The sequence below is a fragment of the Anabrus simplex genome, chromosome 4 (assembly GCF_040414725.1).
Source record: "Anabrus simplex isolate iqAnaSimp1 chromosome 4, ASM4041472v1, whole genome shotgun sequence".
NCBI classification, from domain to species: Eukaryota; Metazoa; Arthropoda; class Insecta; order Orthoptera; family Tettigoniidae; genus Anabrus; species Anabrus simplex.
This window is the reverse complement of record NC_090268.1, coordinates 305,243,207-305,266,971: the sequence shown is the minus strand read 5'-3', so window position 1 is coordinate 305,266,971 and position 23,765 is coordinate 305,243,207. Positions and strand designations below refer to the sequence as shown.

General features: G+C 38.0%; 1 protein-coding gene across 3 annotated transcripts in view; it reads left to right on the top strand.

The window, feature by feature from the left end:
- The window catches only part of LOC136871927 (TBC1 domain family member 31), a 392,653-nt gene that overhangs the window by 322,184 nt on the left and 46,704 nt on the right, over positions 1-23,765 (top strand). For all 3 annotated transcript variants that reach the window (XM_068227257.1, XM_067145659.2, XM_067145660.2), the window contains 2 exons: positions 7,591-7,749; positions 9,163-9,538. In XM_068227257.1, coding sequence (XP_068083358.1) covers positions 7,591-7,749; positions 9,163-9,538 — 535 coding nt within the window. The remainder of the gene's footprint in view (positions 1-7,590; positions 7,750-9,162; positions 9,539-23,765) is intronic.

Genomic DNA, 23,765 nt, shown 5'->3' with positions numbered 1-23,765 from the left:
TGTGATATCTGCAACCAGCAAATAGTCTGTGGTCTCCATCCAAATTTTCTCTAAGGATTTGACATCACTAACAACCTTCCAGACTTCATGTTCAATGAGTGTACAACAATCACAGTTCCATATTTATCATCCCAATTATATCTTGTGATCTTGTGCTAGTCCCTTTTCTTGAACCAACTGTTTGTCACAACCATACTGTTTCTCATACACAGATCTAGATTATGTTCACCCTATGCTGTTCTATTCCCCATTCCATGAGGACCCAGGGAGGATTCATAGCCCAGTCTTTCTGATCCAACCTGAGCATTAAGAATCTCCTAATACTGTCAAATTTTCACAATCCATATGTTCTTCCAAGTTAATCAAGAAGGCTTCTTTTTCTTCATTTGAAGTCTTATTTGTGAACTATAGACATGGATTATACGATACTTGTGTTCATTTCACTTCAGTTATTCCATCGTTGACAAATTCAGTTTGGCTACAAACATCTACATCTTTAATCCAAGTTACTTCTAGACCAGTATAGTTTATAGTCTAGCCAGAGATGTCTTATTCCTATTCCCTTCCATTTTGTTTCACTAATCCCCATGATGAGAATGTTTCTCCTTTCCATCATGTCAACCATAGAGTTAGTAAAAGATACAGTAGAGGTAGCATTGGTGCCACTGTCTATGAAAGAATCACTGCAGCGAGCGGAGCATGTTGAAATTGCAGCTGTTTGGCAAAAAGCGCACTCCGCTGTACTCATAAATGTAAATAGGGGGCTTTAAAAACTGTGTGAATATATATAAGGTTTAAAATTCTTACATGAAAATATTCTCAGATACTACAGTATACTTGCGACGCTCCTCTCCATAAAAAGAAAGACCCAAAAGCATGAATACAGGACTAAATGCGTGATAAAAGAGGACAGTGTTCAGGTGCAGTTAAGTAACACAAAATCAATTTACTGTTCATATTAAGTCTTCTAACAACTTACGTTTAGAAGGAGGGTACGTATATTTCGCTATTTTTTGTGTAAATGACCAGGAATTTGGTATAATTCTGCCCAACGACCAAAAATGTCCTCTCTCGTACGAAGCCGATGAGTGAGTTTTTAGGCCTAAAAACGTTGGTGAGATTTTGGGGTAAAGTAGACATAATATTATCATCGCCGGTTTATACCGTAGCTTTCTCAGCCCAAGTTGGCAGGTTCAAGCCTGGCTCAGTCCGGTGATACTTGTAGGTGCTCAAATATGTCAGCCTCTTATAGATAGATTTAGCGGCACATGAAAGAACTCCCGTGGGAAAGAATTCCGACACCTCAACGTCTCCGAAAACCATGCACCTACTTAGTAGGACATAAGGCCAATATATATATTTTTTTTTTCTTTGCGTTTAGGCCATCTGTGGACCACGGTGCTTGTGTTCTAGCTGTGTTTTTGTCTTCGTCTGCCCCTTTTAGCATACTGGATTGTGTTCTTAGTGGCCTCTTGAGCCTTCCTGTTGGCCCAGTATTCCTTCATTTTCTCGCTGAATTCTTTCCTGCGCTCCTCTGTCCAATTCCCGGCTCCTTTGTGGCTAGCTGATGTAAGGGATGTTAGGAAAGGTTTAGTTTTGACCATTAAACGGTATGCATTTCTGTCAGTAATGGCGGCTTGATTAATATTAAGCTCTGCAAAATCTTTGTCCACTTGTTTGGTCCAGGGAATCCAGTAGCTTTGCCTTTGTTAGCAACCTTGAAGATCTTATGGGATAATCTATTAGGATCCATTCTGTATAGGTGTCCATAGAAAGTCAGACGTTTTCTCCTGATGGCATCTATGAGGTTTTCTTGATGCTGGTAGAGCTCATTGTTGGGTTTGTACCATCGCCTTCCATCTGGTAGGATCCTTGGCCCTATTATTCTTCTCAGGAATTTCCGTTCTTGCACTTCCAGGGCTCTCAGTGGGTTTTTTTATGTTAGGGATAGGCATTCTGCTGCATAGAGGACTGATGGTCTGACTACTGCATTATAGTGTCTCAGTTTTACATTGATAAATGCTTTGAGGCATACAGTTTTCTGCAGGCATGGTAGGCCTTGTCTAATTTGATTCTCCTTTGTTCAAGAGCCATCGTTTCACTTAGGTCCTCCGATACCCATTCTCCGAGGTACTTCACATTTTTAGCTCTCTTGATGTGTTTTGTATCACTGACTCCCATTGTTGTAGGGGCATCTTTGATGTTGGTCATAAACTCGGTCTTTCCAATGTTGATCATGAGGCCCGCTTTAGCTGCAGTAGAGTGCAGTGTTTGAAGCTGCATAGTGGCCTCATGCATGTCGTTTGCTAATAAAGTAAGGTCATCAGCAAAGGCCAGGCATGGAATCCTCAGGTTGTCTGATTTAAACCCCATTCTTAATCCGGTGTTCTCAGGTAATGACCTGGTCCAGTCTCTTATGATCTTTTCCAGGACACAGTTAAATAATATGCATGAGCTACCATCTCCTTGCCTCACCCCTGTTTTGATTGTGAAGCCCTCTGATAATTGACCTCTAAACTTAACTTTGGAAGTGGTGTTGTTCAGGGTGGCTTGCACCAACCTATTAATTTTTTCGTTTAGTCCCAGTTCTCTTAAGGTGTTGAAGAGTGTGATCCTATCCACGGAGTCGTATGCCTTCTGGAAGTCAACAAAGATAGCTACCCACTGTCGGCATCTTTTCTTGCTATATTGAAGGATGGTCTTCAGATTTTGTATCTGTTCAGCACAAGACCTTGCAGTTCTGAAACCTGCTTGATATTCTCCTAATTCTTTATCCAGTTGTCTTGTTATGTGCTGTTCCAGAATCTTGGAAAAGACTTTATACGATTATTATTATTATTATTATTATTATTATTATTATTATTATTATTATTATTATTATTATTATTATTGTTGTTGTTATTGTTATTATTATTATTATTATTATTATTATTATTATTATTATTATTATTATTATTATTATTATTATTATTATTATTATTATTATTATTGTCAATGTTTTCTAAACGTGATTACAAGTGCAAATATGACACTTGGTTGTGGTTTCAGCCTATTATGGAGTTTTTACTTAGCTTTTCCTGAAATGTATTATTTGCTTTAAGATTTTAATTTGTAAAATGATTTCCGTTAATGGAAAGGGAGAGTGGTAAATTATATAATTGAAGAGAACTGAAAAATACTTACAACATTTTTTACAATTTGCTTTACATCGCACCGACACAGATAGGCCTTATGGCGATGATGGGATAGGACTAGGAGTGGGAAGGAAGCACCCGTAGGCTTAATTAAGATACAGCCCCAGCATTTGTCTGGTGTGAAAATGGGAAACCACGGAAAACCAACTTCGGGGCTGCTGACAGTGTGGTTTGAACCCACTATTTTCCGAAAGCAAGCTTACAGCTGCGTGGCCCTAACTGCTCGGCCAATTCGCTCGGTCGATAATTTATTATGCTTGTATATAATCCTATATGATACTTAAAAGGAATAATAATATTGACGAAAGTAAAGGACTCAGATCTTCACACAGTGTTGCACATCTAGACTCTAAATTGTAAAATTAGGTAAGATATGAATGTGAACTGCTACACGTATTGTACGAAGGGAAAGCAACAAACTGTATGTACAGAAAATGTATTTAATAGCTGTTAATACCATAAATACACTCAAAAAGGGAAAAATGGAGGATAGTTCCAGGCTATCATGCACATCTTTTATTTTATTTTTTGTACCAATTTGCTTTACGTCGCATGGACACAGATAGGTCTTACGGCAACTATGGGACAGGAAAGGGCTAGGAGTGGGAAGGAACGACTGTAGCCTTAATTAAGGTACAGCCCAAGCATTTGCCTCATGTAAAATTTGGAAACCCTCTTCAGGGCTGCTGACAGTGGGATTCAAACCCATTATCTCTTGAATGCAAGCTGTCAGCCACTCGCGCATGATTTTTCCGGATATTCGCTTTCAAAGGCATGGCCATTCAGTGAAAGGAAAATGTCACCCCCTATATATCCTAAAACTAATTTCAATCTTCAAGGTAAGATCCAAAGAATCTCATTCACGCCGACAGGGGAATCAGTTTACATAAAATCAGCTTCATGGTCCGTATCGCACTTCAATAGATTCACAATTAAGTATTTATTTATTTTCCACCTAGTCGATACAATGATTGCTTAAGGCAAAAGCATTAATTTGTCAATTTTATATATTTTTCATCTAAACAGTGTTATGTGGCTGAAGATGTTGATAATATACGAAACATGTACCACTTTTGACCATTAAAAATTGCCTTAAGCAATCATTGTATCGACTAGGTGGAAAATAAATAAATACTTTATTGTGAAGGGGAATCAGTCGCGAAGTCAGCCCAAGTAGGCCATTTCACATGACAATAAGTGTCACGCAAAGTATTATTTTATACACATGGAAATGAATTTCAAGGAAAATGCCTGTGAAATTATACGCCATTGCCCTTTATGAACCTATCTATGCAGCCATAAGCTGTTCAGGAGACTGACATTTTTTCTTCAGAGAAGTATATACTTCAATTTATCGGGAAGTTCCAGTAGTGGCAGTGCCAAACAATCTAGCTTTTGCCAAACAGCGCACTCGGTCAACTCTCTAGTGTATTATTTACTAACTCTATGATGTCAACTATCTCATCAGTTTTACATGGGTTGATTGTTTAACAGTGGCAACTATGCTGTGACAATGCCGTGAAATGTAGCCAGGCAGTGTAATGTATACCTGAGGTAGCTTAGATACCCATCTCCCTCAGCATAAATGAACTCGCCCTCCACACGCCATGCACGTGTGCCGCGACAACAGCAAGAACACAGTTTTGAGTATGCGCTCGTGGAGTACAGCTGTAATTATTTCGAAGCAAGATCAAAGTAGCTGATTGAAAGTTGAATGTGCTAGAGGTCACAATGCAAGTAAGTGTTACGAAGGATTGCAAGATGCTTGCCGTGATAGTGCATTGCCTTACCGGATTGTAGCACAGTGGGTCAAGGCCTTCAAAGATGGACGACAAAATGTGACAGACATATCGCGGCCTGGTCATCCTGCAGTAAGTGATGACGATGTGCAGAATGTGAATGCATTAGTGCTGGCAGATCGGAACACCATAATTCGTGAATTGGCCAACGATACAGGACTGGCACTTTTGACTGTGCTGCAAATCCTGAAGAAGCATCTAGGAATGTGGAAGATCACTTCCAAATAGGTTCCACAGGATTTGACTGAACATAAAAAATGGCTGCTCATACGCACTTGGAGTGCTATGAACGCGAAGGTGGGGCCTTCTTACGGCAAATATTCACTATTGATGAGACCTGGACCAGAGCTTATGAACCGCAGCTGAAACGCCAATCAAACGAGTGGCATCATCACGGGTCACCGCAAAAAGTAACGGTTCGGCCAACCAGAACCAATGTGAAGGCCATGCTGATCGTTGCCTATGACTGGGATGGTGTTATCAAAAAAACCTACCTTCCCTGAGGACGTACCATTAATGCGGAGTATTACTATGCATTTTTGCAATCGAACCTGGTAGCAGCTCTAAGAAGGAAACGAGGACACTTCCTGAATAACACATCCATCACTCTGCATGATAATGCATGGCCACATGCAACAGGAGCTGTGACTGAGTTGTTCAATCGCTGAGGCTGGGAAGTGATTTATATCCCACTTGTTCCGCAGATCTCAGCCCCTGCTACTAAGATCTCATCCCTAAAATGAAAGCATCACTTCAAGGTGTTCACTTCCACACAGTGGATGACATTCTCCAGGCCACCAACCGCTCCGTCCGCAGCCTCCAGAGATCAGGCACTCTCAACGGCACCCAATGGTTTCCACATAGCTGGATACGAGTGCTACACAACGGTGGTGATCACTTCAAAGGCCTGTAAAACGCCTAACATTGTAAGTATGCTATGCATTTAACTAAAAAGAAAGTTGCCACTATTAAAAAATTCAACCCATGTATTTGTCATTGTTAGAACATCTAACGTTCCAGTCCAGCAACTGGGTCAAGATTTGGGTTTCATAGCTGGTTAAACTTTGGGCTGTATGCCTTTTTCGTACAAACCTAGCTCTTGTTGTCATCTTCATTTTTTCAACCTAAGGTTCTTATTTGTCTTGAAAGCTTCAGTGTTGCATATTCCACTGTCCAAATGCTCAGATCCTGAGCAGATGTCTTTAAGGTATCTAGCTGGCCTCCCCAGGGGTAGCTCGTCAGTTTACATAGAATATTCATGGAACATGCAGAAAGTGGTAATTTCAGTGTTCAACCCCACCTGCTACTATTTGGGAGCTTACCAATGTGGTTATAGAGAAGTAGAGGACCCTTTACCACTTGAGCATACAGAAAATGTCTGATGGGGAGCAAGAACTCATCCATGTGTGAGGAGGATATTCCCATTAATGAAATCCTACAACCTGTTTTCCAGTCTTTGACCGGGTCAGTGATGTAATGAATGAACCATATATAGGTTATTATTACAGTGGGGTCGCCACTCCCAAGGTGATTTATTAATGACTGATAAATGGTATGAAATGATAATGGAGAGTGTTGCTGGAATGAAAGATGACAGGGAAAACCGGAGTACCCGGAGAAAAACCTGTCCCACCTCTGCTTTGTCCAGCACAAATCTCACACGGAGTGACAGGGATTTGAACCACGGTATCCAGCAGTGAGAGGCCGGCGCGCTGCCGCCCGAGCCAAGGCTTCATTTTTTAATAATGCACAATAATCACAATTATGATGAATGTAGACTTGGCTGTGAGTTGATTATGGCTCGTTTTTTAAATACTACTGTACAAATATGAACAAGCAGAACACAAGATATCAATAAATTCAGACCTACATTATTCCAGATTTTTGTTGAGATTTGTATTTGTATAAAGTGCTCAGATTTGTTAATAACACAAACTAGTGAGTATTCAGTGTGTGTTCAATTTGTTAATAGCACAAACTAGTGAGTATTCAGTTACCCCTTTTTTTTCAATGAATCATAAACTTTGCTTCTCTGCTTTATAAATATTCCCTTATGATTTATCTTTGAAATGTCCACCTCTGTAGTTTAACGGTTAGCATCTATTAGCTGTTGTCCTCAGAGGTCTGGGTTCAATTCTCAACAATGCCAGAAATTTATGATCAGCAGGAGGGCTGGTTTGTGGTTAAGAGGGAAAAGTTACATACAGCTCACCTTTGTTTGGATATGCCTCAAACGAACTGTACCATCCCAAGAAATACAAGGACACAAGCTTACTTTTATCTCTGAAAAGAACTCATTCATCTCATGATGTTGAAGTCTGTTCATGTATCAATTTGTTAAACTAGTGAGATTATGGCACAGTCAGAACTTAGGTTAATTAACCAGAGAAGCTGAGTCTATTTGTTTTCCACCATATCTCCCTTATAGTTCTTCAGTATTCGACCCTTTCTCCACCTTGTTATTTTGATTATAATATTTAATTACAGCTTTGATTATAACATGTTAATGGTATTTTTAAAGCATTGGGCTGTTCAGAAATCCTATGTAATGGCACTAATATTCTTGGGGAAGCAATGATAAACTCTCCCTGTTTCAGCTCCGAGAAGAGGCAAGTTCAAAACAGCTCAGTCGTCGTGCAGAAATGGCAACTCGCATAGCAGTTGTGGATGATTTGCTACAACGTGTAGAGGTTGAGTTAGCAAAGGAAATGGCTGAAAGGCAAAATCACCTTATCAGCAGTGAAGGGAATGTCAAGGTAAGTTTTACTGAAGATGAATTAGAAATGTAAAGAAAGTTTTCTGTTTGATAAGTAGCAGAACAATGATTTTTAGAAGCTCAGACTCTTTATCTGCAGTTAATCTGCATTGCTGCTTGTGTTGCTTTCTTTGTCATTTGCTTGTCCTACTTACTTTGTTTCCATCCCTTGAGCCCTCCACCAGCAGAGTAGAAATTTTCAATTGACATTACCGAGCTCGATAGCTGCAGTCGCTTAAGTGCAGCCAGTATCCAGTATTCGGGAGATAGTAGGTTCGAACCCCACTGTCGGCAGCCCTGAAAATGGTTTTCCGCGATAAGACCTATCCGTGTCGGTGCGACATAAAGCAACTAGCAAAAAAATATATTATGTGGTTTTCCATTTTCACACCAAATGAATGATGGGACTGTACCTTAATTAAGCCCACATTCACTTCCCTCCAGTCCTTGCCCTTTTTTATCCCTACGCTCTCGTATAAGAGAACTAGCAAAATGTCTTCTACATTCTTTTCTTCTTTACAGTATGTGAAGGCAGCAAGGTTTGTAAGTATGGAGTTTGTCCTTGTCCTTTTGTGTTTTGTTGTCTGTTCTTGTTTCTCCTTTCTATTGCTCCCACTTCCTACAGTGACCTATCATTGTGTTTGATGTCCAAATCTGTTCCTACCCTTGTTCTTTCCTTTCTTGTTTATTCCCCCACTATTATTGCAGTATAGTAATAGAAAGAAGATAGGCACATGAAAGGGAACACACAATGGGATTATCACAATGGCGGGATAGTGTGGAACAATAGGAAGAGGAGACAAGAACAAAAATGTGAAAACACAAAGAGACAAGGACAATTTCCATATCTTCATACATTTCAATCTTTAAGTAGATGAGTTCTCTCTTTATCAGTCCCAGTTATAACCATTTCTTCTCAGCCTCCGATGAGCTCATTGCTGCTCCTCAGCTTCATCAGGAGGGCAGGCAATTCAAATTGAAGGAAGAAAATTAACATTTGAAGGTGGAGACTTTTGAATTATCCTACAGTTTCAGCAAGATATTCATTCCGATTCTTATTTATACTGATTAATTTTTGCAGATGATCCGGATGATAATGGGTTCGAACCCCACTGTCAGCAGCTCTGAAGATGGTTTTCCGTGGTTTCCCATTTTCACACCAGGCAAATGCTGGAGCTGTACCTTAATTAACACCACGGCCACTTCCTTCCCATTCCTAGGCCTTTCCCGTCCCATCGTCGCCATAAGACCTATCTGTGTCGGTGCGATGTAACGTAAAATAGCAGAAATAAAAATTGAAGATGATCTGTTTATTTTCATAGAACTTCAATCAGTTTTTACAACTTTACAGGTTTTTATTTTGTATATTACTATGCAGCTAATGTTTTTCCTGTTATCTTTCTTTTTATATCAGATAATGCAATTGGAGAAGGAGACACAGTCTTTAGAACTCCAGGTGGAACATTTGCTGGATAAACTGTCACAATTGCGTCTACTTGAAAGCAAATCTAGGTTGCAAGAAGCAGCAAAAAGTATTGCTGACAGACGTGAACTGAACCAAGAACAAGAGGATCTGTTTCAAGCATTAGGTGGTCTCAAGACGCCTGTCCCTGACGAGGCTCACCTAAGAAGAAAGTTTGAAAGGACTCGTGATTGGATCACTGATTACTTGAGTAAAGGCTACACTAGTGATGCAAATTGTAGTGAAGGACCCAATAGATTGAGAAAAACAAAAGACAACAGTGAACAAGCTGAATGGATCAGTCCATGTGATACAAATGTACAAACAAGTTAGTATAACATTTTATTCTTGTGCATGAATCTCGTAGAGAGTGAGTAAATATAGTCTCATCAAATCTTCATCATAGTTGTGTTTGGAACATAACTCTCCAACATCTCCTTGTCACCTCTTTCCTCCACATACCTGTGCCGCTCTTTCAGCATATTATCTATTTTTCCTCTTTGATGTCAGATATAGCAGATATTTTAGATTCAGGAGGTCAAATTAACTGTATCACTATTGACCTATTCAAGGCCTCTGACAGGATAGGTCATGGAAGATTATTGACAAAAATGAGGGCTGTTGGAATAGACAAAATAGTGACTGAATGGGCAACTAAATTTCTCTAAACTAGAACTCGGAGAATTAGAGTAGGTGAAGTGTTGTCCGATCCTGTAATTATAAGAGGGGCTTCCGCAAGGCAGTGTTATTGGACATCTGTGTTTTCTTACATATAAATGATATTAGTAAGGAACCAGAACCGCAGATAAGGCTCTTTGCAAATCATGTTATAATGTATGGAGTAATAAGTTACAGGATTGTAAGCAACTGCAAAAAGATCTCGACACAGTTGTGAGTTGGGCAGCAGACAATATTATGATAGCTAATGGGGTAAAAAGTCAGGATGTAAGTTTCGCAAAGAGGAGAGTCCTCTCAGTTTTAATTACTGTGTCGATGAGATGACAGTAACTCATGGGGATCACTGTAAGTGCCCAGATGTTAATACAGTATTAAGAAAGATCTTCACTGGGCTAATCACATAAACAGGTTTGTAAATAAGGATTAAAGATCTCTTCATATGGTTATGACCATATTTAGGGGTTGTAGTAAGGTAAAGGAAAGGGCATATAAGTCACTAGTAAGACCCCAATTAATTAGTGTATAGGCTAGAAAAGATCCAAAGGAAAGCAGTACAATTTATTCTGGGAGATTTTCAACAAAAGAGTAGTGTTATGAAAATGTTGCAAACTTTGGGGTGGGAAGACTTGGAAGTAAGGAGACGAGCTGCTCAATTAAGCAGAATGTTTCGATCTGTCAGTAGAGAGATGGCTTGGAATGACATTAATAGACGAATAAGCTTGAGTGGAGTTTTTAAGAGTAGAAAGGATCATAAAATGAAGATAAATTGGGGCAAATATTCATTTATAGGAAGAGGAATAAGGGATTGGAATAATTTATAAAGGGTGATGTTTGATAAATTTCCAACTTCTTTAAAAATCATTTAAGACAGACTAGGTAAATAACTGTTAGGTAATCTGCCACCTGGGTGACACCCCTAAATGCAGATCAAAGGTGATTGATTGATTGATTGATTGATTGATTGATTGATTGATTGATTGATTGATTGATTGATTGATTGATTGATTGATTGATTGATTGATTGATTGATTGTAATGCCATCCTTTTTGCCTAACTTCTAATCTATCATGGGGATAACATATTGACTTCCAGCCCATTTGGTGTAGCTGGTTCCTGGCTCTATCTGGAAGATATGGTTTGTTACGAAGTTTGATAATAATGTGCACTCCACTTTGAGAGACCAGCTTAGAAAATCATTTGGTTCATATCCCTATCCTAACTATCTGTGGTGGTTTTCTATATTTTCGCCTCTTCCACTCCAGAAAAATGTGTGAACGTTCCGGAATATACTTTTGTATGTATGTATCTATGTATTTTACTGTGGAACCTGTATTTTGAAAACAAAATAAAAAACATGACATGTTTATAAAATATTGGGTAGCATCATAGAAAATGGCTAACCCTTTGTGGTCAAGTTTATAATTGTGAGTTCCTGCAGTCTGGACCATATGTATTTTTCATTTTATCATATTTAAGGGAATGGAGAAATTGACTTGAATTGTTAATATATTATATGAACTGAACAATGATCTTTTTCTTTTTCCTGGCCTTTTACCGAGTTGTTTGGGGTCAGCACTTTGTGTGAATTAGGTCCAGTTTTATGACTGGATAACCTTCCTGATGCAAACTCTATGTGGAGGGATGTAATCACTATTGAATGCTTCTGTGGTGGTTGGTAGTGTGAAGTGTTGTGTGTACATAAATATGTGTATTAGAGCGATCACAACTCTAGGACCCTCTGAACGGAAGGCCAGTATGCTGGTCGTTTGGCCAAGGAGTTGGACATGAATTGAACAATGATGTTAACTATTATTTAGTCTTGAGATATCTAGTGATAATTTTTACAGTTTACCCTTCCAGTGAGAGATGATATGTATATTTTAACTTTCACTTGACTGCTGATGAAATTCATCATCTGATCTGCATAAATAATCATTATAAAAGTACATTTTTCATACATTTATATTGTCTTCATTCATACTGAATCATTTATTTCAATACTACATATAAATGCTGCTGTAAACTAAAAGGAACATCTACAGATCTGTTTGTAGTAGCTACACCAAGATGTAAACAAAGCTGAGTACAGCTGAACAAGTGTGGCAAAAGTGTGCTAACACATAGTTGACTGTTCCTCATATTATCTCCATGGAAATAATTAAATGCATTCCTTTGTGCCTGAGAAGTTGCTGTGGGAGTCCTACAAAGTTCACACAATCAAAAAGAGATGGCAGTAGCTCGATGAAAAACTCGGCAACAGCTGTCAAAGTAAACCTCAAGTGACGCTCGATATTGGACCTGTAACAACAGACCTCACTGTCGGGTGTACCTCGACGTTGGAGTTGTAAGGGCAAAAGAAATTCTTCTACAGATACAGAGAGGAATTGTCCTTCAAATTTCTAATACCTATTGCACAACACCTACGAAAGCAGCAGTTGTTATTACTAGAATAGAGAATCTGCCATCAGAACAGCCAAACTCAGATTAGGGAAGAAAAACAGAACATCTCCTGCTCCAATTCTTGAAACTACTGTGAAGAAAAACTGTCACTTCCTGAAATCCAGTTATCCTAGTATCTTCAGAATTGAAATTTGCTATAGATGCTCACTCAACTATGACTATTACATTCATACAGACAGCTCTTACACACCTAATATCATCGAGTCTGACAAAGTGGATACACATACGTGGTCTACGAAAACAACAGCAAAGTATTTTCAGCCCAGTATAAATTGTCATCCAGCTGCTCAGTACTTCAAGCCATGGTCCATCAAATCTACTTTGGAGTGGTGTGAACACAACAAGAGAAGTGCTTGTATACTTAGTGACTCGCATGCTACATTGAACTCAATCAGTGCCAAGTACAGTGTCAACCAATAGCTACTACTGTAAGATCAATAGCAGTGTAGTGAATAGATTAAAATGAAAAAGGCGATCAATTCCAGTCAACTATGTGCTACCATTTTTATTTCAAAGAATCTATATCCTGGATGATACAACAACATATCCTAACAATGCTCCTAGACGTTCAGAGAGCACAAGTCACAGTCAGAGAAAATGCAAAAATGGATCAGTTTCAAACTCCCACATCCTCCCCACCCTAGTCGACCTCCAGTGGGATGACCAGCTGCACTGGACGTGTAATCTGATATCCGTCAGTCGTGCGGAGTATCAGCGTTCTGATGTGGCCATCTCATCCTTGGCGTAACTCTTGGATGAATGCTTTCTCCCACATATGATGGCGGTGTGGATTGTTTTGTAGAAGAACTACATCTCCCACTTGTAAGGGAACAGATCTTCCATGTGTCTGCCGGACATGATGATAGTTTCTCAGTTCCAAGAAATATTCTTTGGTCCATCTTTTCATAAGATCGTTTGTTGCCTGTTGCTGAAGTCTGAATTGTCGTTTCAAGTCTTTGTGCAGAAGTGGTTCAGATCAAGTAGGGATACAAGTCAATCGTCTTCCAAGGTTTAGGAAATGAGCAGGAGTTAAAGTGGTAGGGCCTTTATCCTGGAGTAATGGACGTGAACTTATTGCAGCCTCCACACTGGCCAGAATTGTGTTAAGTGTTTCATGGTCCACTTGTCTGCATCCTAAGACCTTTCTAATACACTGCTTAACTGTGCCAATCATATGCTCCCACCAAGCAGCACGTGGAGCAATGAATTTCCAGTTAATTCCATTGGTTGCAAAGTAATGGGAAGTTTCATTTTATTGAAAGATAGTAGTTACTTCTATGAGTTCCATTCCATATTGACTGCATGGAAGGTAGCAGCATTGTCTGAATACTGTGTGTGGATTTCCTCTATGACTGATGAAGCGTTGAAAGGCGAGTAAGAATTTGTCTACAGTCATGTCGGAAGTAAGTTCCAGGTGAACAGCTCGAGTAGTGGCACAAGTGAGCAATAAGACATACACTTTTTGTACAGTGTTGCCTTGCTTTGCATACAGCAGGCCAGCGAAATCCAAACCTGTGACTTCAAATGTAGTTGCGTACTTAACACGGTCTGCTGGTAATGGAGCTTCAGGAGCTTGCCCGTGAGGGTTATTCACGAGCTTGTATGGTAAACACATTCAGAGAACTTTCTTAATGGCTTGTCATGCTCGAACACTCCAGAATTGTGACCGAAGTTCCAAAAGTACTACTCGCAGTCCCAGGTGATGCAGTTTAATATGAATTTGTCTGATCAATAAATGAGAGAAGTGATGATTGCCGTCAAGTAGAAGTGGGTGTTTCTCATTAAATGATATTTTAGTGAACTGATGTTGACCTCCTAGGCGGATCATATTGTCTTGCAGAAATGGTCGGAAACATTTCATTTTAGAGTTCTTCAGCAGTGGTAAATGCTCCCATAAAGCTTTATACTCCTCAGGAAAGCTTTCTTGTTGGGCCTTAAGAGTTAGATAATGTCGACTGATTTCCATTTCAGAATCCGTCAGTTCACTGTAACGAATTTCTTTGTTACATATGTTATTCATGAAACGAAAAATCCATCCTATTATTTGGAGTAGTTTGAAGTAGGAACTGTACTTGGAAATATGAAGAAGGGGATTTTGAATGGTAACGGCAAGTGTTTGATGAGTAGTTGTCCTATATTCTGGGAGTGTATTGTGTTCAGATATGGAATCTTGAGACCAGTGTTGTGGTGAAGTTCGAAGCCAGGTAGGACCATACCACCATGTCTCAGTCGAACGCAGGTCTTGTGCTTGAATTCGTCTTGATAAATGATCTGCCGGATTATTAAGTCCTAGGCAGTGCATCCACTAAGATGGTGAAGTGTACGTGATGATCTTGGTAACACGATTTCAGTCGAATGTTTTCCAACGATGAGGTTCACTGCGAGTCCACCCAAGTGTAACAGTGGAGTCTCCACATTGTTGCCTTTGTAATATCATAATTTGTGGTATTACAGAAATATTGTAAAAGTCTTGCTCCCATTAATGCTGCAAGCAGTTCTAAATGAGGTAAAGTGATCTTTTATACCGGTGCTAATCTAGCTTTGCTGCATACTAGTCGCACTGTCGTGTCATTGTTAAATTCCGCACGCAGGTATATGACAGCTCAATATGCTCGTTCTGATGCATCACAGAAAATATCAAATCAAAAAATCAAAATCTCTTTATTTGCAAATGAGGTGTCTACCTCGGTGGCAAATGGTACACTAAAATACATTATTGTCAAGCACTAAATATTAAATTAACAAGAGAAGAAAATTTTTCCTATAATACAATATTATACAATTTACGCTAACAATGTTTTCTATTAAACACACAGCTCATCCGTAATAAATTTATACTGTTTACAAAATTCTACTTATAATATCTCCTGTACTACTTACAAATATAATCAACTGATATACAGTATGTGGAATTACTTCAAATGATACTATACAACTGGTATAACATTAATATTTACATTGCATTTATTTATTTACTTTTTTTTTACCCGTTCTGGATCCTAAGTAGCATAACGACCTGCTGCGTCTTAACCAGAGCCTCTTTTGCCACCACTTTTCAGAGTTCCTGAAGGGCCTTCACAGCTACCTAGCGGTCCCAGGGCCCTCGAAGTCCCCACTGTACTTCACCCCTACAGGCAGTCCCCTACTTTGGCTGTCCAAACTCCTTAGACCAGGGGATGGAATTAATTTATTCACACACATTTTTTTATTTACAATAACCTGCACTGGTCGAATGCCCTCTAACACTTCATTTATTTTCTCTGTTGCTGTTTATTCTCTTCTTGAATATCTGTACAGATTTTGGAAAAGGATCAAACACTACCCCTGGTAAACTGTTCCACTCCTTCACACCCTTCCCAATGAATGAAAATTTACCCCAATCGCTTCTGCTAAAATTCCTTCTAATTTTATATTTGTGGTCAGTCCTGCCGATATAATTATTTTCCAACTGAAGCCTCTCACGGATATCTCCCCATGCTTCTTCTCCTGTATAGGCTCTATATAATCCTATAAGTCTAGTTTTCTCCCTTCTCTTACTTAAAGTTTCCCACCCAAGTTCCTTTAACATTTCTGATACACTACTCTTTCTCCTGAAATCCCCTGTTACAAATATTGCTGCTTTCCTCTGCACACTATCTATTTCTTTTATTAGGTATTCTTGGTGAGGATCCCAAACACTGTTTGCATATTCCAATAATGGACGAACCATACTCAAGTAACTTTTTCCTTTTAATTCTTTGTTGCATCCTTTAAGTAGCCTCATTATGACATGTAATGATCTGTATGCTTTCCCAACAATGTCATCAATATGACCCTTCCAGTGCAAATTACTTTCAAATCTCACACCTAAGTATTTGCACTTGCCATCTTTTGGGATAACTACCTCATCCAAAGTATATTCAAATTCAGTTTTAAAGCTCCTGTTTGTAAAAGTTGTAACAGTTGATTTGCCTCCATTAACCTTCATATTATTTTCTTCAACCCATTGTTGGATACTTTCAAGGTCCCTTTGTAATTCTGGACAATCCTCAGTGTTGTTTATTTCTCTATAAACAATTATGTCATCTGCATACAATCTTATTTTTGATGTTATATTGTTCCCTAAATCATTTGCATATATTAAGAAAAGTAACGGACCGATTATACTACCCTGTGCAATTCCCTTCCAAACTTTCTCTTCCTGAGATACATTATTTCCTACTTTGACTTTCTGAACCCTTGAATTTAGAAATGCTTTTATCCAACGTGTAACCCTTACGTCCAATCCTATTCCCTCCAATTTCTTTAATAATATTCCATGTTCCACTCTATCAAAGGCTTTGGAAAGATCTATGGCTATGCAATCTAACTGACCTCCTGAATCCAACTGATCTGCTGTGTCCTGCTGAAATCCCACCAGTTGTGCCTCACAAGAAAATTTCTTTCTAAATCCATACTGGCTCCTCATGAACCAATTTTTATCATCACATATCCCTCTGATGTACTTTGATATTAAACTCTCCAGAATTTTACAAACTATACTGGTCAGGCTGATTGGTCTGTAGTTCTCTGGTTTCCTTTTATCACCCTTTCCTTTATAAATTGGTATTATTATAGATTCCTTCCATTCCTTTGGTATTACACTATTATTTATGACATAGTCAAAGAGAAATTTTAAATAAGGCACTATGTACCACCCCATTGTCTTCAATACCTCCCCAGTAATTTGATCACTTCCTGCTGCTTTTCCTTGCTGAAGCAGTTGGATTTCTCTGAAAATATCTTCGTTTGTGAATGAGAAGCTTCTTGTTTCCCTCTGTCTCTCTCCCTCTCTATCTTCTGTTTCGGTTTCCAACTCTTGACAATCATCTACTGAATCTCTAAATTCCCTACTAAATAGGTTTGCTTTCTCAGTATCTGTTAAATAGTGTTCACCCCCTTCTCCCACCATTGTAGGAATTTGGATTCCTTTTCCTTTTTGATTCCTGATATATGAATACAGCTTTTTCCATTTCCCTTTGTGGTCATTACCCTCTTGAAGTATGCCATTCATATAATTCTCTTTTGCTTCCTTTTTCACTCTATTCAGTTCCCTCATTAGCTGTTTTCTAGTTTCTCTACTCTCCCTACCCTCTTTGATTTTCCTGTTTACTATTCTACATTTTCTTTTTAATTTTCTTATTTCCCTTGTATAATAAACAGGGTCTGAGGTCATTTTACCCTTCTTAACAGGTACAAATCTCTTTTCTCCTTCCCGAATAATTCCTTTAAATTTAGCCCAAAGTGTATCCACGTTACTCCCTTCACTTATCCAACAACTGAATTGTGATTTAAGGTAAGTCCCAAATTCATCAACTTTAGTTTTTCTGTACAATTTCTTGTCTTGTGTAGCCCTCTTATTAAGCCTTTTTGGTACGAGTCCTACATCCATTATTACAGCCTTTTGGTCTCCTATTCCTTCAATTACCTCAGTTTTATCAACAATTTCCCATGGTTTAACCAAGAATACATCTAGTAAGTTATTGAGACGAGTCGGTTCTTGTACTACTTGTGTAAATCCTCCCTCCCAAATTAACTTATTTGCCAGTTTCTGTTCATGGGCTTCTCTTGCAGCTCCTTTCCATTCAACTTCAGGCAAATTTAGATCTCCCCCAATTATTACCATATCATTATTATTGTTTTTACGAGTATAATCTATTATTTTTTCAAAGATTTCCATGTCTCTTTCCTCTCTTCCAGGCCTGTATGTTCCTATAATTCCCACCTCCTTCATATTATCACAAACTAGTTTTATCCCTAATATTTCATCCCTTTCATCGGTAAACCATTCATGTGAACAGTAAGTTTCCTTCACCAGAATAAACACCCCCCCTCCCTTTTTATCTCCTCGGTCTCTACGATAGACTGTGTACCCTTCTGGAAATACTTCTCTATTACCCACCCCTTCTTTCAACCACGATTCCACTCCTATCACCACATCAGTCTCATAAGATTCCATCAATGTACCGAATTTTAATTGTTTATTTACTACACTTTGACAGTTTACCAAGAGCAATCTCAGACCCCCTTCCTCCCTAAAACTTGACTGTTGCAATTGCGTAACTTGAAATTCCTTACTATCCTGAGTTTCTTTTTCTAGTTGACTGAGCCAGCTTGAAGTACAGCTGGCTCTTTCTACTAGTTTTCCTGGTCAGTATTATAACTCAAGGGAGTTGCCTGTTTTACAGTACATATCTTAAGATTAATAAAATCTAGAACAATATTTGCTATCTTTCGTTTACCTGAATTGTTTAGATGTTTTAGATGGTAATGTAGAGGTCTCAAATCGTGAATTTACAGCTCCTATCCTTCGTGAAAGAGAAATATCTGAAAGATGGTGGAGATTGGAGCACCATAACGACCATTTTGCACCAATGTCAAAAGGAAGTGTTTCTAGCCATCTAATAGCTCTGTACCAAGTATCTTGGAATAGTAATTTACCAATTATTAAGACTGGTGAGTACAATCCGAGTGGGTCGTAGAATTTTGAAATAACCTGAAGTACTAGGCGTCTGGTACTAGGTTTTTCTAAATATCCAATCAAAATATCACCAGCTATGTGAGAGAAGGCATCAGGCTCAGTATTCCAATCAATGCCAAGAACTTTTGTTCTTATATGTGGCGCTATATTCACAGCCTTCAACCTTGTCATTCAAAAATTCCATCAACTTGGAAATATTGCCTTCAGAAAGTTTCTCTTTCTTTGCAAAAATTATCCAACGGCAGCAAATTTCTTCCGAGAATGCCCGGAGAATTTTGGGTGCAAGAATTTGTCCGTAGTTTTCTACATTCTCTCCCAGAGCCCTCAGAACTTGTATGTGACAATTGCATTCCATGCACATGTAATTTAAGGAATCAGGAGTGATAGATCTAATGGGTTTGAGATTATCTAGGAAATCTAAGTGTGTTTGTATAATTCTGTTTTTATCACCATATTCATATTGCAAAATAAGTTTGGTTTTTTCATAATTTTCTGAAGTGATGGCGATACCATCAACGAGACGTTTAGCTTCTCCCTCCAGATAACCTCTCAAGAAAACATGTATATCAATTGTAGATACTGTCTGATTCTTGTCTACAGTTGATTGGAACTGTTCCCAAAAGCGAGACCATGTTTCGATGCTACCGTTAAAAGGCTCAAGTTTGATAGTGGGCATTTGTATTGAATGCGTGATTGCAGAGGGTACTGTGTTGGGGGCATTAATACTGAGAGATGTTGAATTGACTGTACTTTCGTTAATGCCGTGTGTAGCGCGCTGTATGGCTCGTTTGGCAGTGTCAATATACTCTTCACATTTTTCAATATCAGATTCAAACTCTTGATCCAAAAGAAGGTCGTGCATTACGTCATCTATACTAACAAGTTTGTCTAGTGTCTCGGTAATATTGATATTAGTTCAATGGTGTAGTGTCACTGAAGCTGTTAAGAGCATTAATAAATCCTGTAGCATTTGCCCTTTCCCTAGTGTGTTTCTGTTTCAAGTTATGTAATCTATCTAATGAAGCTTCTGTCATTTTGTTAGTGAATGAAAGCGGAACAATGAACAGGTTATCGCTTCTGGCGGCAATAAATATCTCTTGAACGATATGTGCTTAACTAAGAATGTAATGTACGAAATAGAGTACTCTTCCTAAAAATGGACCAAAATAAAGTGGAAATTCTAAGTGGAGTAAATAGCAATGCTAAAACGAGCAAGATATTTCCCTTTATCTGGCCGTAGTCTGCAACTGTACGTTTACAAAGTTGTCAAAGTACAATATAAACCTTAATGTTTCTTTATTTTAAGTCAAAGATTCAAAGTACATCGGTTCATTCAATCGAGTATTTCGGCACCAATAAATGTACTGAATACAGTAGATTAAAATGAAAAAGTTTCTCTTCCAGTCAACTACGTGCTACCATTTTTATTTCAAAGAATCTATATCCTGGATGATACAACAACATATCCTAACAATGCTCCTAGACATTCAGAGAGCACAAGTCACAGTCAGCGAGAATGCAAAAATGGATCAATTTCAAACTCCCACAAGCACAACAGTGCTCCCATGTCTCTCTTTCCTAGATCTGAAGACACATTGGTTCTCATGGAAATGAAAAGGCATGCAAAAGCTGCCTCCTCATCCAATATAGACGTTAACTACAACAAATCACCCCAAAGCTGTGCAAAACCCCGAATCTAAACATATCTAATAAGTCAGTGGAACTACCTCTGTACTTCAAGTACAAAAGGGTACGTCGCAAGAGAACTAGTCTTTCCCAATATATTGTATATAGCCAACACCAGTGCCCCAGTTCAGTTTTGCTTCGTTTCTTTATGGCTAAAATGAGCAAAATACTTCCCTTTATCTGGCCGTAGTCTGCAGCTGTATGTTTACAAAATTGTCGAAGTACAATATAACCTTAATATTTCTTTATTTTGAGTCAAAGATACAAAGTACGTTGGGTCATTCAATTGAGTATTTTGGCACCAATAAATGTAGTGAGTAGATTAAAATGAAAAAGGGGATCACTTCCAGTCAACTACATGCTACAGAATCTATATCGCGGATGATACAGCAACATATTTAAAATTAATACTGCAGATGACTATCTGTGCTTTTGTGGATCATTTAATGTTCGACTCTGTCATGGTTGGAAGAACAAGATTTGATCTTGAGTGTCACCTGAACAGTTGTAATGTGGAACTCTCAAAGCTGTTATTCCATCTATTCAGTAAATCCTGCTGGTACAAACCGTTCCTAAATTTAATTCATCACATCTTCAGTAATGTAGTTTCCTAATTTTTGTATTGCCCCCTTCTTATCGGGCTTAGCTCAGCCGGAGAACGAGAGTCCCGAGGGTGGACCGTTCGTTATCTGGCTTTACTTATTTTTGAAGGCAGGGAAAAAGATAAGGACTAGCGACAATAACACCAAAATATAAAAGAACAGGTTCTGACATTTATTATAAACTAAACACATTTAACAATAACAAATTAAATTAACAATCTTGATGAGAAAATTATTTTTCTTCTCCGCCAGTTCCTTTTAACTGCACATAATCTCCACTATCTTGGTCGACAATAGTTCTGGAAATATACACACGTTTATTAGCCTACTTCTGGCTCAACGAAATAATAACAAAAATTAAAAAATGTGTGGGAGGACCTCCTCTCAGTAGTGATATTATTCTTTATAAGTTAAAAGAAAGTGAAAATTGTCTGATTCCTATTTATCTTGAACGTCGAATTACCAGATTTATTCATTTCAACATTTATCTCAAGTAAATCCTTCCTTCTTTAATGTGCTGAATAAAGCGTTACCTCAATTAAATTGAAAATTAATGAAACCAAAATCTTATCAAAATATTACTCAAAATGTCTCCATTGGACTTAAATTTTGCACCATTGTGCCTGTACAATAATTATTCCTCTTAATCTTCCTCTAATATTTCGTCTGACAAACGTAAAATCAGTCTTTGGTATTTGACACTTCTAAGGAAAATTTTAACATTGTAGGCTTTACAAAATTAAATGGTGAACCGAGTCCACGGAAATGATCCTTCCTTATTCATTACCGTGTGATACTCTAAACCTTTCTTTACTTAAATACCAAATAAAATTCACTAAAGGTCTAAATCTCAAAAAGTTATGCCAACACAAACAACGACGCTGACAATCAGGACTCAACGTAACGAACACGTGGCCGGGTCAAAATCATGATCAAAGAAAATATCACAATGCACTGAAATAATATCAATCACACACACAGCATTCACACTAAGGCACACGAGAATTATTTACACTATTTACAACTAATTCTAGCCTCTGAATATTAATTTTTGATTTTTAATCCTAAATATTTGAAATTTCTCGATGACTGTATTGGGCAAAGAAAAAAAAGATTTTACGTCCCTCAGGAATGTGATGAAGTCTGGATAATCACTTAATTAAAGATGAAATTAACAATGTTGATCACGATAACATCGGCAGTTGATGTCTAGAAAATGTCGACTACAGAAACGCACATAGAGCAGGTCAAATATAAGCATTCGCCTTCAAGGTTCATGAATCACGACGTTATTACTCAACTCCACGTCTATCAATTAACACATGCTCCACTTGAAGAAATTATATTCAACAACACGTATTCTCCAAGATAAGACTCAATAAATGGATTCACAAGTCAATAACACAGAGTAAATAATCCATCCTCAAGTCAATAAATATAATAAATGATCCGACGAGAATCTGCCGTATTCCAGTCTCATATTCATCCTAATTGAGCACACATTAACATCATACACACAAGATCAAGCAATATTTAAACTCATGACCCTTATTCATTTATTTAACCCGAGATGAAAATTCATTATTATTGTTATTATTATTATTATTATTATTATTATTATTATTATTATCATTATTATTATTATTATTATTATTATTATTATTATTATTATTATTATTAAGATGTGCGAGATCTCAAATTCGCGGAAATAATGATTCGACAATATGCCAGATGACACTAACACGCCTTACCTAAATCACACTCTTACATAGAAATCCGGCATAACACAACATGCCATAAATCTGTCCCACACAACTTCAAAAAAAATATTTTCAAAAATTAAATTGTTAATTATCGGTGAGGAAAATGATTTTTAAACACACTAGACTATTAAATGGGACAGCTAGAATAATCGTAGAAGACACACATACGTTCTAGCTATTCTAACAGAGATCAATAATCATTCACACACAAATGACAAAACTACCATCTCCCATATGAAAGAAGAGTGAAAATATTCAAATCTACTGCAAGACTAAAAGAAATATTACCACTAATGAATAAGAAAGCATTATTTCTACAAAGATGAACAGATAAACATTAGTAAAGTGTACTTAAATGAATGATGGAACTGGATCTTCGCCGATGGTCTGGAACATGTGGTAAGTTATCTGCCCGTGGTCACTATCTCCCCATGTCGGAGATCACCTACATTTTAGCAGAGCATTGTAGCCTCAATGTTCCAAGTAAAGTTGCGGCAAGCTTCCTCTGCACAACGTAACAGCATCTTGAAACACTCGTTCCAACACGTGGCGATTTTCTTCCTTCTTCTTGTAGAGTAGAAGCTGAAACTGACAAACAATTTTAGGATGTGTTCCACACACACGCGCGATGAATGTAATGATGGAAGAATACGTTACTTGTTTTTAAGAAATCTGCCAGGCTCGTTGATCCAACTATTAGTGAAGGCTGACTGATTTTACTGCTAAATAATTAATTCAAGAAGTTACAGTCTCGGAGTAGACAGCACGACGAACTCTGCAGCACGTCTAAGTTCGCATCTTAAGAACATGTTGAAGTTCGCAGCACAACCAAAGAAGAAGAGAACGTTTCTCCTGGAAACTTGGGTT